Here is a 19,414-nt window from a genome sequence, read left to right as displayed (position 1 = left end):
ATTAGTTCTCTGCCAAGTCGAGAGCTCAGGCAGAGGGCTAATTAATGTGTTCAGTGTCTTTTGTTTTTCTGTCTGCAAGATTACACAAAAACTAACAAGGCTGGATCCCCTTGATGGAGGGGTGGAACGTGGGCAAAACAAGAAGCCATTAAATCTTTGGTGCAAATGCAGTTTACACATTAAAACTGCAAGAAAGGAGAATGGCCTTGGCAGAGGGTTGTGCTTTCATAGTGTCCCTTCTAGCTTCATTAAAAGGATTTCCTACATCTGCACCATTTTACACACTACTTTTGTGCAAATGTTCTTACCTCGACCACAAACTATGCTCTATATTCATGCTGATACAGGAGACACGATCAGTTTCTAGTGTTAACTGTTTAATCATTAATGTATCCAGTGCTCACGGTTGTGTAGACTGTACTTTGAAATGAGAAAGTTCTAATTAAATAACCACAGCACACAGATTCATTAGAACCAGGTCGGCATCCAAATTAGCAGAAGTGACCGAGGTGCTAAACTCCAAAATAATGTCAGGAGAAGATAATGATGCAGAATGAGAAAGCGAAAAGGAGACAAGGGAGAAGGGATGCAGTCTAAAGAAATGAACATGAAGAGGGCAACAACACACACACACACACACACACACACACACACCCAATAGGAAGTAGTCTATTAAAAAAAAAAAAAAAAAAGATTAATCTTCTCTTCCAGATGTTCTCAGGCATGTGTGGACAGCTTTGAGTGCTGCTGCTATTTGGCGATCACTGAGTGGAAGCACCGTTCAGTCCCTTTGTACTTGTGGCTCTGTTAATGCACTGGATCCTCCTCCAGGCTGTCAAACCTGTGAATGTTTTCATTTTGAGGAAGCAGATGAGGAGTCAGGGAGGTGAATACAGTGAATACAGCTCAGGTCATTTCAGCCATCAGATCGAACGCGAACAGATGTTCTCACCCCCGGGAACAAATTCAGGTTACAGAATCTGTTAAATGCCAAAGAAAACAAGAATTCTCCTGGCTCCATTACTGACCTCATGTGCCGCCTTATGGGCTTGGGCACCAAACTGACTGGAAACTGCCACAGCTGCAGAGCAAGCTCTCATCACCAGCAGATGCCTAACACATGAGGTGGTCAGTCTGAAGCAGGAGTTAAAGTTTCCTCTTTGAGCTTTAAATGCTGCCGATGAAACTGCAAAGTGCAGAGGTTCAGCTGGGAAGGGAACCAGTTAGAAATCTAAAAATAGCAGATTCACTGAACAAAGAGGCCCTGAACAGGACATCACCACTTTTAAACCAGGTATCATTTTGCTTTTTCAACTCACTGCACTCATTCACATGACCAGTACCTATGAAATGATGATACTGTGCTAGTTATAAACACATCAGCACGATTTCATGCTGATAAATAATGCTCAAAAAAAACCACATGAAACTCCTAAATCCTAAATACAGACTGACAGCGGCTGGAGTGCAGAGAACATGGTTACTGTGTTTTCATCACCTGACAGAGGAAGATCAGGCTGTTCTGTTACTCTGAAAGCTAAGAATGTCTGATATACACAGGCAGAAAGAAACAGGATTACTTACAATTCCCTTGTTGCTGTAACTGCATACTGATTTTGTTTCTCCAATGTTTGAGAAAATCCAAAAACAGTTTACAATCCAATCAATCTCACCTCAGGGTCTGCTTACTCAAAGCCCAACTCTGAGCAAATGCTGGCACTAAAAGCAGTTTTCTAGTCATAGGGACTACTCAAAGTGCCACACACTACAAGCTATATTCACCCTTTAACCCACATTCATACAACCCATTATTTTACACCCTTAGGCGCTTCATCCATGTTGCATCCACACCTGGACAGTGGGAGAAAGACTGAGTTCTTGGAGAAAATGTAGACATGCACGAGACCTAGAACAACATGAGAGCAAATAAAAGGCTCTGTGCCAGAATTGTGGTAGAATTAGATCTGATAATAGATTATGTCTCACTGATGTTTTGTACTATACAACTCCACATGTGCAGACAGAGACCAGAGACTTCACTTACATTCTAGCTTAGCAACATGGCACAAAAAGAAGCTTTGCAGCAAAGTTTTTTTTACATTTATTTACTTATTGTTTGCGCCAGGCTTTTCCACCCTGGCTCTCTGGAATGGGTCACTATATGAGCCACAGCAGTCATCATTCTGAGTTGTTACGACTCAATAAGCTCTGACTGATCCATCGGATGTCATCAAACTTGGGAACAAAGCAGACGTCTCCCATCCCCTCCACAGCAGGGCAGGCTGATAACCGAAGGGTCTCAAAACTAAGTAAGCTGTGAGCTAGTACTACTGAAAGAAAAAGATGAATAAGAAGGCAGAATGTGTATTTTTATAGATCCAGCAAGGATCTGCATAATAAATGATTTAATTAACATAATACCTGTGCATGGTGGTGCCTTTCTTTCTAATAACAAAGGCATTTCATTAGAAACTGATGGGGAACAACATACAAAATGCAGAAGGCAGAACAACTGGGGGAAGAACGATCTCAACTCCAGCTGAGAGCAGAGGGTGTGACTGAAAGCTCCATCAAGCCCGGTGCAGTTTAATCTGTGCTTTTATTGCTCAGCTAGCAGCTTGATGCTCACCAGTGTAATGCACTCTATATTACCAAAGTGAGAGTTCCTGCATTAGAGTGACAGGTTTTATTGAGCTTTTAATTGTAAAATAACAATGAGTAAACCTGGGACAGATTGGGGTGATATTCATTTATCCAGAGCCCAAATTCCACCTGACTGACAGTTACATGAAAGCCTTCAGAGTGCAACGGTGAAAGCTTTCTTCTTTGTCAACAACATCTCAGGAAGGGGCACTCGAGCATTTGACTGGATCTCAACAGAGGTGGGAAGCAATGAAGTACAAAGACTTCATGACTGTACTTAAGTACATTCTTCAGGTATCTGTACTTTACGTTAGTATTTACTTTCCTTTTACTTTCTACTCCTTACATTTTATGTGAGTTGCTAACCAAAGTTCCAGCTGCTGTATTTCACAGCACAGCTAACTTCTGTATAAGAATTTCTTTTATTTATGTATTAATCACATTATTTTATTGTATGATGCCTTGGTGCCACTGAATTTTAGCACTTCTCACACTCATGCAGGTAGACAGATGGTGGGGGTCTGGTAAGGAAGTTGGGGGAAGCAGACAACTCCACCGGAAGAATCTTTTGTCTCTTCCACATCTTTGGGAGGTAGCAAGGGAGTGTGAACCTTAAGGTGTGAAACAGCTGTGTACTGCCTTTTGTTCCTGGAGAAGGTATTTAACTGAGAGCCATGCTGGGCTCAGGGGAGACTCTGCTGACCGTCTGCCCCACGATCATGCAGGCTCTTCACCAAGCTTGGTTTTCTGTTCTTTGTTTGTGATTAAAGATTGTTAGCCGCTCACCGCTTGTCTGCAGGCTTTATTATAATGGAAGACTTCCACAACACTTCACTCAGAGATGGAGAAAGATAAGACAGACAGGAGAGGAAGAAGAGAGCTTAGATTTAAAGGCAGACTAACTGTGTTATTTAATAGTTGCATAACAATCCTCTGCAGGTTAGTGAAGGATAACCAGGTTAGTTTGCGGTACTGTGATGGATTTAAAATAAAGAACAGTGTGTGGCTGGTGCACAGTGACTGTGGTTATGGTCAGAGTTAGGTTACATTAAGTGTAGCAGAGATTCATATGGATTTTTAGTTGATGATGATGCTTAGATGAATTCACTGAATTCCACCTTTATACCATCTAGAAAACAGAGAGCATAAACGGCGTACTGTCAGTGTAGAGCAGGGGTAGGCAACTCCAGGACTTAGGTGCCGGTGTCCTGCAGGTTTTAGACGTGTCCTTGATCCAACACAAAGAGGATGTGTAGATACGTAGAGGATGGACTTCAGCCAGGACAAGTCATGAAACATCTGCTGACATCTGGTTGAATTGAGTTGTGTACATCCACAAAGAGCAGCAGGTCAGCTGATCACAGCCTGTACACTAAGAAAATCTACTGAAGCTCTCAATAGAAATTATTGAGAGTGTGATTCTTTTCCCCACACTGAGCCATTACAACTGATTTTAGGATTCCACCTCTGCTGAATCAACTTTAACTCCTGACTGTACTCAAGTTCCCGTTTAGAGGCCTGTACTTTTTTTACTTTTACTTGAGTACAAAAGTTGAATAAGTACTTCAACTTTTACTGGAGTATTTTTAACAGTAGTATTCGTACTTTTATTCAAGTACAGAATGTCTGCACTTTTGCCAGCTCTGGATCTCATTGTGTGAATAGTAAAGAACAGTGTTTGCTCCTCACTGAGAACTTTGCTGCTGAAGCCACAGAAGTAAAAAAACACATTCACTGGACTTTGTGAGCCTGCAGATATCGACTGAATAAATAGCAGGAGGCAAACTGTGGTGCACTCAGGTCGGGAATATTGTGCAACTGTGTTGTTAGGGTGAGCGCTCATCCTCAAGTCAAAAGACGGCTCCTATTTAAAGGTGATGGACATTAAATGAGCCTATTAAAAGGGACAACGTTTACTTGAGCTACATAAATGATATTAATATATTAAGTACTTTGTCATGAGTCATCTTCTCTAAATGACTTTGATGAAATGCCTCCACATTTGAAATACTTAAATCAGCCTTGTTAAGAGTTGCATCACTCTGCTAGCATGTATTTGTCAGATTAGCATTTCTTATTGTTTGCAGTGTCAGAAAGACTCAAAGAGAAACAGATTAAAAAGCTTCCAGAAGGGATTTGATGGTTATTTTACCAACCAGCCATCAAAACTCATCTGTTACAGCACTGCACACATTGATGGCTCTCCAGTGCATAATGGAACCTTATTATAGTTATTCTTTATCGCTTTGGCACAGTCCTTGTAATGTTTCTGAAGTTCATCTTCAACAAAACAGCTCACGCATGAAGACAAAATTAGAGATAATCTGAAAAAAAGATGGGACTCACCTCAAACTTTTCATTTATGCGTAATGTGTAAAGTGTGTGTGTGCTGATGAAAGAATGCGTCTCTGAGGATAACTGACTGCTGCTCTGCATACTACATCACAATCACACTTTTACATTCTCTGCAGAGAAAAGGGTGCATTTACCTTTACGTGTATTGTGAGGGGAAAATATTTTTCCTCCAGTGGTCACACAACACTGTAAACAGCAGGTACAGTAACCGGAAAGTGAACGCATACACAGCACTGTACAAATTCTGTAGCTCAACACCATCAAAAACCCATGTGCAGCAATATGCAACAGTACATCACCGTAAGACAACAGAACTTAGAGGACATCCTGTAGCTTCCCGGTCATGCTTTTACTCAGTTTACCGAGCACACCCACCTTCTGTATACTCTGCTGTCTTCTTCCTGCACCTCTCCGCATATTCTTACTCCCCATCCTTTTAACAATCCTAACAATAACTGCACAGCTTACAATTACACAGCTGGTGGCCAGGCTAGCTAGCTAGGTAGCGGGAGGAGCTCTGAACAGACTCAACAACAGTAACGACGGACAGAGGATGAAAAATAAAGAGCAGAGATCCACCAATATTTCTTTTCTGGTTGGTGCTTCGATGCTGGACTTTTACACCAGCTCAGACAGCTCCTACCCTCACCATTACCAGGTGAGATCAAGATTAGCTGTTACTCAGGGCTAACAGGTGGTTTTAGCATCAACACAATCACCTGTGCCACCAAGTTTGCAAGAATAAGTGAAAAAGGAGTCTGTTCTAAGTGCTTCTGTGGAAAGATTAATGCTAATGAGCCACATGTCTCCTTTAAAAGTGGCAACAAAAATAGAAGATCGACTTCAAATAAATTACGCTGTATAATCCTGACAGAAGACAGAGTCATTTTAAACCAACACACAGAAGCATTTCACTAAGAGCAAGCTATGAGGAGTGCTCCACGTTTTAGGGGGGAAAAAAATTATTTATTCTGTTCTTACCAAAGACACGTTCATCGTTGATGTTCTTTATGCAGAACCAGAGGCCTGCTGGGAAGGTGCAGACGAGGATGTGAAGATCAAAGAAGAAGGACACCCAGGTGGTGGGCTGGTGCTCTGATACCGAAGCGATGATTGGAATGTGGATCTTAGCATAGCTGTGAAGAGCGCAGGAAATAAAACAATTAATAAAAGGAAGTGAAAAAAGGGGGTCTCTATAAACTCTATATGAACTGTTGTCAATCAGAACAGTTAACATCCACCCGACTCACTCTAAAATAAAGCAACTGTGTTGATGGTGAACATGTGAGAGTTCATGCAGACAACAGAGAATCAGGTTTGGCTGATGTCAGTTATCTTGGGTCCGAGCGTGACCCAATTAGTTTTACTGCACTGCAGCAGAAAACTTAACACCCTTCCAAAAATAAATAAATAAATAAATAAAAAACCCCGAAAAAAAATTACTGAGGCATGTACGTACACACGCACATATACACACACCCATGTGCACATTCACTCAGTGAGAGTTTTGCAGTTTACAGCTGATGCTGCAGTCTGGCAGTTCTCTGTAAGCCCTGATCTGGGAGCAGAGAAGGGGAGCATTATCTGGTTCGGGATTTTATGATGGGGCAGGATGACGTGCTGACTTGATTCGCCAATGGCAAAAAAATAAATAAATAAATAAATTCTGGGAGCTAGAATGAGGGGGGAGGCAAGGCTACGGCATTTGCTTTGCTGTAATGCATTTAATTTGGCTTAAAGGTGAGGATGCTACTTGAAAAATGCAGTGATTTCTACAACTGAGTGACAACTTTTGTCTCTCTGCATGAGAGAGGAAAAAAACAACAACACAAAAACACACATGCTGTGAGATGGAGTAAAGCTGAATAAATGAGATTTTCATGGTAAATCACAAATCTGCTGTGAAACTGACTGACTGTACCTGCATCCCCAGCATGAGTAACTGTGCCACTGCAGAGTTTTGGTGACTTACCCGGTATCCCAGAGGGAGTAGAAACGCCCACTCCATGGAGCAATGTAACCTGAGAAAGGAACACACAACATCCATATGAAGTTGAACCCTGCTCACAATGTATTCACATTCACATCCACACACGGCTGTGGACGGTCAGTGATCTGTGTATTCTGTCACACACCGGTGGAACAATTAATTGGTCCGCTGCGCTCCTCCTGCATGTATCGATCATGAAATTACTCTCTGATGTGGGCGGTGCGATGATAAATGAGAGCAGGGAAACTAATCACCGCCGTTAGAGAGCCAGCAGGTGGTCCTTTTCTATGCGGATAATAGATCGGTGCTTCTATTGTCTTACTGATTCCAGTCAGAGAGCGCTATTGTTTTACACGAAGCATCTCAATGACCTTAGATGAGGGCTGTAATTACCTGGCCTGCACTCAGTATCCAAAGAAGACCTAATGGCACTAAAGGTTCAGGTGATTTCGGGTACAAAGTAATAAAGCACATTTGTCAAAGACTTGCAAAACTCACAGGTCAAATCAATCCTTATGTATTGTACATTCATCCCATTTTTTAAAACCCTGGCTTCTGATTGGCTGTCATCTGCAAGAAGGTTTGAACAGCAAGTTGGTGGGTCTCTGCACATCCATCAAACTTACAGTATGTGTAACGTAATAGGACGTGCGTAAGCCCACTATAAAGAAGCTGCACAGTGTCTTTGATTACATAAGACCCCAGAATAAATACTTATAATTTACGATTCAATTATAAATTATATTTCTGTGACATTTTAATAAGGAAAGCTGCTGCTCCCTCTGTAGTGGGGGTCAGAGGGCAGCGCCGCATGTGTGATTTGACAGATTTTTAAACCAGATGCTGCTCCTGAAACTTTCACTTGTTAGGCGAACGTGTAAACCACTACACTCCAGAGTCATGTCCACATCTTTTAAATATTTCATCTAAGGATCCTACGATCTTTTCTGGGATCACAATTCATGCAAAAGTAAAGTATCATCTGTTTTCTTAAAAAAGTTCAGACTTTTTTGTTAAGCAGACAAACATGATGCTGGCTTTGGCAGATGTTACATTTGAAGAACATGTATTTGTCTTGTTTAGGCTCCCGAAAGATTTAAGATCTGTACTGTTCAAACTCTAAGGTCAAAGTCCTTTGAAAAACTGAGGCATACATTTAAATTTAAATTTAAAGTTATACACAGATGTTCACTCACTAGACTGATAGAGAAATAACATCCAAAGTTTATAAAGCTAAATGTGTGGAACTAAGATTTGGAAAACGACATCTCTGCAGAGGATTGGAAACCATCTGATGTGGTGAAGCCATGTGAAGCAACTAAAAGTACCTTCAGGGAAACTGCATAAAGCCAAGTCAATCACACTACAATGCAGTTTTTGGTCCATTACATCTTTCTTAGTGAATCGGAATCCATCCTAGCGGTCAGGTTCTCCTTTCAACAAGATTACAATGCTCTGAGAGGACTGACTTCAACTGTGTGATCATTTGAGGTTGTTTTTAATGGTTCTTCTGAACTGACGAGCGTTCCTACTTTTTTGTCCATCCCATTCACACCAACTGAGATCCATGAAGTAAGAGAGCCACTTCCCCGTGTAATGCCACGCGCTTCAACAGCACTCTGCGGCACAGAGGAGAGTGACAGCCTAATGATATAGTGAGAGATTTCTTAGCCCTGATGTGTCAGAACAGAGTGATTTAGAAAAGCTCACCTGTGCAGCGCAGTGCATTTCAGCTGAATGACCTGCCTATTCGCTTTCATTCTAGTGCTGATTACAGTTCATCCGTAGAAAGCAGAACTATTATCTCTGACAGAGTAAAGGCTCCATCATGAAAATTGCCATCACAATCACGTTTGCTCAGTCGTTCTTGTGTCGTTCCTCTCACAGCATCATTTTTCCCTAATAGCGATGGACTGTGTAACAGGACATTACTTCCTTATACCGCTCACGAAAAATCCCAGACTAACGCCATGCTGTTCTGACTTATCATTACCCTTTGGAGATATGTTAAATGCTGCACACACGTGGAACTGAGTGACTAGCCAACTCAAGAATAGCTTCTGTCAAGTCTTAATAACCATGTCTTACCATGAAAACAGAAATATTATGTAATTATAGGATTGTATGTGTAAAAATCCATCCCTTTGTATACAGTCTGCAGTCATAAGGAATACACAACAAGACTGTATTAGGCTGTCACTATGTATTTAAGCGCCTTGAGGCGAGTGTTGTTGTGATTTGGCGCTATATAAATAAAATTGAATTGAATTGAAAAACTGAATTATGGGAAAATGTGCCAAAGACTGCAGCTGCATGACACATTCTGCCCCTACTCCCAGCACGAACTGCAAAATGTTGTAAAACTGCACAGCATATAAGCATGAGCTTGGGAAAAGCTAGTTAAATCACTTTTGAGCAAAAACCCCAAAGCTTTAAAAGAATTTTTACACTGATGAGTCTCTATGTCCAGTTTGTGTCCCAGTGCCCACTGAGACCACCGTCACAGCTCTCTCCAGGCAAAGAGCAAAAATCTGCACATCCAAGTAAAATCCTGCAAGTGCAAGACCAAAAAGAACCAGAAGATTTGGAAATAAAGTGAAACTATTAGTGTTTTGATACTTTACTAAGCAGGAGCCAAATGTCGTGCAGATTTTCTGAGATTTTTTGGCCTCTGCATGATCATTTACACAGGAACGTGTATATCCTGACAGCAGAAGGTCCATGTTCACAGTCTGCATTGACACCTGTGAGGACAAACGGTTGAATGGACCATCAGGAATGGGCACCGTTTGGATTTAGACTGTTGTAAAAGTGAACAAGTGCCATTAAAGTGGATAGGGCTCTGCCTTCAGACACACATGGTGGTGTTAGTGGAACCTCCATGATCAGTGACACCAGGGCAGCGTTCCCATAGGAAGATACAGTATTTAGACCAGGGTCCTCAATGTTATCAAATCTTTCTGGAGTGACTGCATTTCCAAATTGTTAACATAACATAGGATGTTCTCAGCACTAAAAAAAACAAAACAAACAAACTTAGATTAAACTTTACTGCATGTCATTTCTCTGCTTCTCGCCACATATTTATCTATCTTTACTACACACTGTCAAATAAACAACCAGCCTTCTAATGGATAACCAACCTGTGTATGTCAGATAGATGACAGAGAGAAAAACAACTCCAGCAGCCAGAGAGACTCCCAAGAAGAAAAGAGTCTGGAACTCCTGCCTGGTCAGTCTGTCCTTTAGGTACTGCAGGAAGGCGTAGACCTGTAGCAGCACAAACACACCTGCAGAGACACAGTGCAAACAAGACTGGGTTTAAGATCTGAAATAAACACAACCAGAAAATATATGCAGAACTGTTTAAAGTCACCAGAAGAGAAGCAAACCGAGAAGTTGTATCTGACAAAGTAAAAATAAAGCTGCAGATAATTACATCTTTTTTTAGAGCACGCAAAGCAAATGCTTCCATGGAAATGAGCAAACGTCAGAGGCAAGACATGCATTCAATCTACACTTCAGCCTTCACAGTAGAAATCTAGCTTTTAGCATACTGTGCAGTGTTTGACAAAGTATGAGAGTAGTGCAGATTTTTTTTGCAAGTATAAAAATGATTCTGCTGAATGTTAGAAAACCTGACTTGCTCCATAGCTTTGCAGTAAACAACTTCCAACAATACTTTGCACCCTTACCCCAGGTGACTGGTTACTGACCTGCTGCAGCCATGTGTTCACTGGTCCTGATTGGCTGAAAGCCCACAAATGGGATCTGCATGGACAGGATGAGGCCGATGATGTAGAAAGTGCTGTAGGCTGCAGGAAGACAACAACCAGTTAAGAGCAGATGAGCACAGTCAACTGTGTTACATGTGTTTACTTTCACTCACATCAGTCTGAATCTAATCCAGTCAGCACACTGGCCAACTGATGAATAGATTCTATTAACAAGTGCAGCGTGTACATGCAAAGTCGATCCGGTTCCTCTGAGCCCCACATTTGCTGACAGAATCCTTCACTGTACTGATCATACAATAATTTTAGCTTATTTTAACTCAGTCCCACAAATTCCATGCAGCTGCACAAAACACTCATTACAGCACTGCAAACCACCACAGCTGAAAACAAACCGCTATTAATCAAACCGCATCCCCTTTTTTATTTTTCCTCTGAAACTAAACTTTGTATTTGCGACGTCTTTTTATGTGTCATTAAGAATCAGTGCGCTCCGGGCAACTTCCAGTGTAAGAAGTGGGTAAGCAGAGGCTTTCATTTGAGCCGTTCACAATGACAGAATGACCTTTCACTGCAGAAACAACACTGTACAGATCTCACAGATGTAAGTACTTCATCACATGAGGCAGCACACAATTTACATCATACAGAAAACCTGAACTGGACAGAAGGACCTACAACTGGCACATTAATCTTAATTAAAAAAAACGTGTTCCTGTTTAACATGCACAAATGCATCTGTGGCAGCTACTGTGTTTCTAATTACCAGAGACTTGGGGAAATGTGTTGGTAATGTGAATAAATGAAACAGAATGTCTGCGATTCAAAGAAAGATGGAGCCTGAGAAGAAATGGCGTTTGTGATTTTAGAAGAGCTGCAAACAAACCCAGAAAAGTCCTTGACGCTGAACACAAGAAAAAGAAAGAAACAAAAAAGGCCTTTTGAGCCTAAATTATGAATGACAGTGTAAGAGCGACTTAAGAGTTCAAATGATTTACACACTTGGGAGTCAGCGGCACAACCAGACAACAGGCTGTAAAATATGTCGACTAAACCTGAAAACCATTTCAAATGAGCGCTCGGGGATCAGACACTTAAACAGAGCTTCAGGAATAAAAGCCTCCAAACAAGTCCTGCTAGTTAATAAAAAAATAAAAAAATTGCACTACACAGCTAATGAAACAACAGGCTAACACGCAAGCTGAGAATGTGCACTTGCTAGAGCCATCTGACTCATGTTTCTATACTTGTTTCTATATTCTATTTGTACAGCTCCAGATCACAACATCAGTTATTTGAAGGAGACCATCCACACCATCTTATATTATGATATCTCAGGAAATAAATGTGCAGTTGAACTTCTTTCCACTGGCAGAAAGGAGAGTTTCCCTGGTCAGGCCCATTTAAGATCAAAGTGTGCCCACAATGTAAAAATCTTCACTAACACTGGAGAACAACAAGACGATGGGGGTTTGCCTCGTTCTCCTCCAAGCTCGTTTGGTGGCCTGCCATCACCGACTACTGCCTCATGTCACGATATTGTAGGCTCTGCAGCTGCACATAATCACCTACAGCCTACTGTGTGGGTGTGTCTTGCTTTCTCTACTGCAGCTTAGGTACACCCCTCGACTGCACTTAATAATTAGGCCAGGGAACACTTGGGGACAGGAGCGCTTCAGAGTGGCTTTGTGGCTGTTAATGCTGCTCTATGGAGCAAAATCTTCATGTTCCTGCTCCAGACACTGTTTGATATTTTTAGAGTCAAATAACCTCAAGTTTGACCTAATCTGCAAAGAAGAGGACAGATCATGCAGGCCTTTATATCTTTGAGGCATACATATTTTAAACCATGTTTACCGTGGCTACACTTGCAGTGAATCCATAAAGGAGATTTCTTGTACCAAACTGACTGAATGGACAGGAAACAAGAATCAATGATGAAAACAGTGATGTCCTGCACAATGTTAGTTTAAGCAGTCGATGTATTTAAATAGAACATTAAGTGAATTGTTGCTGTATGCCAGGAGAAAACATAATGTGGTTGTCACTCTGTAACAATAGTAAGGATTCCAATTTCCACTTGAGCCTCAAAAAAGCACATCTAAGGGAAGTGTGGGGTAGGGGTGTGTGGAGGGAGGTGGTTGGGTTCTACACCAATTTGTTCATGAGAAAGGAATCAAACATCAGCCCCCCACTGCTGTCTTCACAAGCTGACATGATTATTATTGCTATTGCACCGAGAGATGTCTCACTCCGAAAGGAAAAAAGACATACACTCAGTTTTCTTTTTAATATTCAAGCTGCCTTGACCCAACTGAAGGGAACAAAGAGGAACAGGAAATTCAAATGATCAACTCTCCAATCAGATATGTTTCCTCTCCTCCTCTGGCAGTGCTCTAGAGATCCCCCATGTGTGGGCCCACAAAGCAGACTTTATATTTCCATGTAAAAGCAGTGCAGCTTGTTTGGTCGCTGACTCGATCAATCTCCCACCGTGACTGTCTTTTGATGACGGTAACATTATCATGGACGAGGAAAATGGAAATAAAGACTGCTGATGCCGGCCTGATCTGATTCACCAACTGCTGTGGTAAATTAATGTAAGGAAACACCTTGCTCTAGCCGCGCTGATGCACCGAGCTGAAACATTGATGCGCGTACAGTCTACTGTGATCAAACAGAATTAGACTTGAAATAAATCCTTTGTAAAAATGATATTGTGACATAAATTAGATTCAACACGATGGTGTGTTTTTCAAAGCTGTAGCTGCTGGGAGTGTATTGCATCACACTGAGAAGGGCTTTTATGATTCTGATGCTGATTAAAAGCGAACAGATTAAGTTTAGCAGAGACAGACTTGGAGCAGGGCTCCGTGTTTGATAATAGCTGTACCTAATGACCTTATAAGTCACATAAAGTGGAAATACAGAACTACACTAATATGTATATAAAGCACATGCTTTCTGTTCTGATAGGTGGAGCTGCTTTCACTGATAAACTGTTGGGAACCTTACATAAGAAAATATTCCGGCACACATCCATCTCAAAGACATTACTCTCACACCACTGTGTATTACTGTAGAGTCTTCACCTTACAGCAGCTTACGGTGGCTGTTTTTGTGCTTGGTGCAATATAGAGTGTGCTTCCCAGGTATATTAATGGCTGTCACTTTTTATTCTATATTTGCCTGAGTCTTGACTCGTTTATTAGTGAACTACTTAAAGTGTTATTTTGCTCTTATTTTGGAAATTTAGTGGCTGTGTACCAGCGAGCCCCAGCCTTCACGTTGCTGTTGTGTCAGTTCTTCATATCATTTAACCACTTCTCCAGAAAGTCTGTTGTTTTGAAGTTGGGCAAAACTTTCCATAGCCGGGGGAACTGGGGCTGATATGTGTGATATGATCACAATCTCATATCCCGATATCAGATATTTCTCATCCCGATAATGATGTAAATCACAAAATGGTGCTTTTTCTGTAAATTCTGTGACTCTCGGGTAACTCGACTTGTGTGAAGTGTTTTCAGCCGGGCGCCGTGTACCTGGAGTCGAGTATTTTTGACCCATGCATGAACCCATACATTTTTAGACATAAGTTGTAACGGCCGCCATTTTCTTTGTGAGTCTTTATTACATGGCGTGGCGCGATGTAATGTTTGCGTGTAAGGTTTAGTTTGAGTACCTGACTCAAACTGTATAAGCCGTGAGACCAGTTTTCCCGTGCTTCACTCGCGTACGTCAGTTTGAAGAGGAAAAAGAACTCCACGGGACTCCAATGTGAAAAGATGTAACAAAAAATTTATTCCACAGTTTGCATCTTACAGGAGTGGTCAGGTTTAACTTATCCTCAACAAAATAACCTACTATGGTAGGAAAACCGTGTGGCTCTGTTCTACCCTGCTGCCGCGTATAGCTTATGCCGTGTTAACTCTTTTTCTCTCTCCCCCCTCCCGCACCGCATTTGCATACATGATGCCAGGATTTTACTATAAACACGAGTCTTTAAGGCACATGTATTCATGGTACTACGTAACCAAACCAACACAGCAATAAAATAATTTTAGTTCCACCATAAACATGCATTTACTTCCTAAATTATTAATTACACACAAGCTTAACAACAGCGAAATATAAATACTAAAACATATGAACCATCTTAACTTGGCTCCCACACAAACTTTGGCTCTTTTTTGCTTCTCATCTGCAAACTCTCTCCTTACTCTTTCACGTGACTCTTGCGTAGGTGGTAGAAGAGGTTTGTCATGTTTGAGTCTGTGGTGGCGGCCGGTTTGCGGCATAATTTGCATAGTTTTCTGGTCCGTGTCAGACTTCTCATAACCAAACCATGTCCATGCTACAGAGGTAGCCCCTTGCTCCTTCTGTTTGGAGCTACCTGATTCTGCCTCATCTTCACTGGCCATGCTAGTATTCTCTGTGCCTGCATCCACACGGTGACCATCCAAACAATAAAAAAAATATTACCATAAACAGTGTATTTTGCGTCACCATGAAACAAACGATAGCGTATAATGTGAAACGACGGATGTTTTAATTTCGTCATCCGATATATTTCGTCATATCGCACAGCCCTAGGTGGAACTGTATTTCTCCAGCTGGAAGGAGGCTATAACCAGACCCTGCATCACATGGAGAAGTGGTCTATCCTACCAAATTCAAGCCCATGCACTCTCTACAGAGGCAGCTGCTTATGTCGCAAAGTATATACTCTATTATTTAATTAGATTTTTGACTTTGCGTAAACAAGTTTCTTATTGGTAAAAGTGTATGCCACCACTGTGGCATCTACTTAAATCTCTCTGCATTATTTAACATCAAGCAAAAATAAAGAAATAAAAGATTAATATATGTGATCTACTTCTGACACTTTACCCTTCTCTGATAAAGACGCACACAGCGTGCTCTCTAGATGCTGAGCAATATGCCGACTCAAGACGAGTACTGAGTGAGAAGCTGAGTCCGACAGAGAAAAAGAGGAATCTGAGTGGGTTTCTATTCAGCTACAGAGGACGCACTGCTCATAACGAAATTTCAGCTGGATTTCATTACGGCTTTTCTGCTTTGGAAGACAGGAAAGATGAAGCGAGCGGGGTTTGGGGTGTGACAGTGGGCCACAGACTGGACTGCAAATCACTGTACAAGGTATGCATCACAGAACACAGCGAGCTATTACAGCTTTGAACTAACTCAATTACTGTGTTGCTGCAAGCAGAATGTACGGTGCTGGTCTTCAGAGAGAGACAGACGCAGGAGGTGAGGGGAGGAGGATGAAGGAGGTGAGAGACCAAGGGAGGAAAGCGCCATGTTAAATTATTCATTCTGCCAATAATCCTATTGGAGGATGCAAAACCCAACAGCCGCCCCTGTCTCATCTCTACTTTTAGCCTTCTCTTTCTATACTTGTCCTGAGTTCAGCCACTAGTCAGTATGGCTTCTCTGATTCCACACTTCACAGCTTTCCCACCAAGTTCCCCTCACCAGTTTGTCTGTGCATATCCACATGTCATTTCCAAACGATCATGAGCTCAGCTACCGAGTTCAATCTGAAACAACGGCACGGTGATGTGGCATCAGAGTCAGGATATGATTTGCGATCAGCACGGCGAGCTCAGGAGTGTGTGACGACGCAAGCTCTTTGAAAGGAAGACCACTTTAATCTTTCCTTTCCCTGCCTGCATTTCCACTTTCAGTCCCGCACTTTTATCCCAGATCCTTTCTGCCCTTCTCTGGGGGATTTGTGTAAACTGAACATCAGTTGCTAGTGGATGGTGTTAATTATTAGTAACTGTGTTTATGCAGCGCAGATATGAAAAAGAAGCACATGGTCTTCTGTGTGGCATCCCCACATGTGCTGGGCCTGAAAGTCTTTTCAAGGAGAGAAAGCAGAGCCTGTGTGTGCATAGCTGCTGAATGCACCCCTACATCTTCTCTTGATTCTGCATAAAGTCAACATCAAATGAGCACAACTGCAAACCCTCAAGTCGTCGCTTCCCACTCTCGAATGAATGTAAATGAGTTTGTGTGTTTTTGCTGCATCTCACCTATGTAGACTCTCCGACTGAAGCGCTGCATGAGCAGCAGGACGAACACATGAAGAGGAATCAAGTTGATTATGAACACATAACCACCCCAAGCAGAAACCTGTCAAAAAACACATTTAATGAGCCCACTTTAATTAATTCAAAGCTTTCATTAATGGCGGGGCGGAATCATTTGGATTATGCATGCAGAAAGGCCTACCTCCACACATACACAGACTGCTACATGGCTAGCTTATCCCCGCTGAATGTGTACAATGCTTTTGACTGTAGCAGATAATCAGTAGAAGTATAACTGGCCCACGAATCCCTAAAGAGTGACTGTGTTTTCTCTTTTATTCACTTCAATAATGAGACGCTTTGCAATAAGGAGGAGGGTGCAAAGCTGCACAGCCCACCTGTGAGCTGTGAAATCATTATGAGCTTCAGCATTACGACTGGCATTCACATTATGCTGCTGGTACAAACCCCTCAGAAGCACAAACACACAGACACACGTGCACAGAACAGAGATGCACACACACGCAACCCTTTTCAAGCTTTGTTCTGATTCGTCTCAAAGTGTCATGTAGCTGCCAGGCAGCGAGCGGCTGCCAGTGAAGCGGCGTCACAGTTTACGGCACGAGGTGATTCTTCACATTCTGACGTGAATGATGGGCAGGTTAAGGGAACGGTTCTCCCGAGGACATTTTTCATGTCTTCGTCTGATGAAAATGGCTCCCAGTGGTTCGAGTGCAACAACGTTTGATGGACATCATAACTGCTGCAACAGTTCTGTGAAGGGCACGGCGATGCGCACTGACAGTGATTCAGAGTGACTCTGCGATCCACAAGTTGCTCTCCTTTTCAGTTTAAGGTTCAGGCCCCGTCCTTATCAAGTGTCAGAATCACTCTCTCTAAGGAACTGTGCTCAAAGTGAGCCTTGGACTACAAATGCTGAAGTTGGGCTAGAGGCTATTTGCTGAACCCCTTCCAATTATTTTCAGCCAGGGGCAGAACATAACAATGACACCGCTAACTAAAAAAAAGATCATTTTATGCGTGTGTGTATTAATAACTATTGTAGGTTACCGCTAAAATTAATAAGCAGCTTAAATCAACTACAAACCAACCATATAACAAACTCGAATACTGCGGAAGACGTCTGGAGAAATTCAGGGTGTGCTAAGGCACCGACTGCCATTCGATGAAACTAGCTAACCAGGTAAGTAACAGGAGCCAATGAAAGCTAAAAGAGTTAACCAGTGGCACCTGCGTTTAACAGAAGTTAAAAGAAGCCATCATAATCTAAGAGTTATCGCCTGCTACCTTTTATAGTCATATTTTAAAGGAGAACCAAAGTGTTTGGCTTACAGCTGGATCATGTGACCCTGAATCCTCCCTTAGTTAAGCTGCCGAGGCTGCTGGGGGCTTCCCATGATGCACAGCGGTTTTTCTTCACTCTGCGTTTATACACCACTCTGCATTTAATCATTAGTTGTGTGGATGCCCTCAAGGCATCCACACTATTGAGATCCTGTTTCTCTTTATTCTTTATTCCACTATTTACTAGTTGCTTCCGTACACTTTTTGGCACTCAACTACTCCCACAGTTTTCATCCGATTTTTGCCATTCAAACTTTAAAAAATTCTGCTCTTTCTGCTAATGCCGGCTATGACTTTTGGTGCTCATAACTTCTATACTTTTTGAGATATTGAATTTTTTTTGCAATATTTTTTGCCCATTTCTGCCATATCATCAGTGGCCTCACTGATTTTCCTTGCCGGGTTGACCTGTGTTTTAGCTCAGTGAGATGAGCATCCGTTCTCGGACTGGGAGGCCGGGGTTCAAATCCCGCTCATGGCAACATTTCTTTCAGTCAACACTTAAACTTTTTTAACTCTTTTCAACACAAATTTAAGCTTTTTCTCCCCTTTTCAGCATATTTTTCAGTTTTTTCACCACTTTTCAGCACAAATACCAGCTTTTCAGCTCTTTTTAGTAAAAACCTCTTTTCAGCAGAATTTTGCTCATTGAACTCTTTTCAGCACAAATTCTTCTGATTGAACTCTTTTCAGAAAAGTTTTTCAGTTTTTTCTGCTATTTTCAGCAAAAACCTCTTTTCAGGAGATTTCTGCTCATTCAACTCTTTTCAGTAGAAATTGTGCTGATTGAACTCTTTTCAGCAGAATTTTCATCTCTTTTCAGCAGAAATTCTACTTATTCACCTCTTCTGTAAAATTTTCAGCCTTTCCACCTCTTATCAGCCCAATTCTCCGCGGCTTCTGCTAATTTCACCAGAATTGTCAGTCTCTCCACCTCTTCTTTGTGAGAAAGACTGTGGCGCAGTCAGATGAGAATCTCCCTTGAGTACCAGAAGGGCCAGGTTCGAATCCTGCTCAGGGCAATATTTTTTTTGTTTTTTTTTTCAACTTTTTCAGCTTTTTTCAGCAGACATCCTCAGCGTAAAGGCATCCACACAGCATTTTCGCAGGAAATGCAAATTTTTTTTCTAGTTGTTATTAATCTCTGATTCTCTTCCACAGTGCGTCTTTCGTCCCGTCTCCCTCCCTTCACCCCCAACCGGTCGTGGCAGATGGCTGCCCCTCTTTGAGCCTGGTTCTGCCAGGAGCATCTTCAGAGTTTTTTCTTCCCA

General features: G+C 41.9%; 1 protein-coding gene and 1 long non-coding RNA gene across 2 annotated transcripts in view; both read right to left on the bottom strand.

Moving 5' to 3' along the window:
- LOC120722195 (dolichyl-diphosphooligosaccharide--protein glycosyltransferase subunit STT3B-like) overlaps positions 1-19,414 on the bottom strand; it is a 77,693-nt gene that overhangs the window by 11,897 nt on the left and 46,382 nt on the right. Inside the window, exons 5-9 of the mRNA XM_040013081.1 lie at positions 16,782-16,881; positions 10,705-10,803; positions 10,132-10,278; positions 6,971-7,019; positions 5,980-6,134 (exon numbers count right to left, since the gene is read on the bottom strand). Coding sequence (XP_039869015.1) covers positions 5,980-6,134; positions 6,971-7,019; positions 10,132-10,278; positions 10,705-10,803; positions 16,782-16,881 — 550 coding nt within the window. The remainder of the gene's footprint in view (positions 1-5,979; positions 6,135-6,970; positions 7,020-10,131; positions 10,279-10,704; positions 10,804-16,781; positions 16,882-19,414) is intronic.
- LOC120722201 lies at positions 18,259-19,236 on the bottom strand. Its single transcript, XR_005693375.1, has 2 exons — positions 19,192-19,236; positions 18,259-18,680 (listed from the first exon to the last, which is right to left on the bottom strand). It is a non-coding gene; the product is annotated as an uncharacterized LOC120722201 (long non-coding RNA).

This window comes from Simochromis diagramma, unplaced genomic scaffold (genome assembly GCF_900408965.1).
Source record: "Simochromis diagramma unplaced genomic scaffold, fSimDia1.1 OVJJ01000618.1, whole genome shotgun sequence".
NCBI lineage: Eukaryota > Metazoa > Chordata > Actinopteri > Cichliformes > Cichlidae > Simochromis > Simochromis diagramma.
Note: the sequence above shows the minus strand (reverse complement) of the source record. Positions and strands in the feature narration are given on the sequence as shown.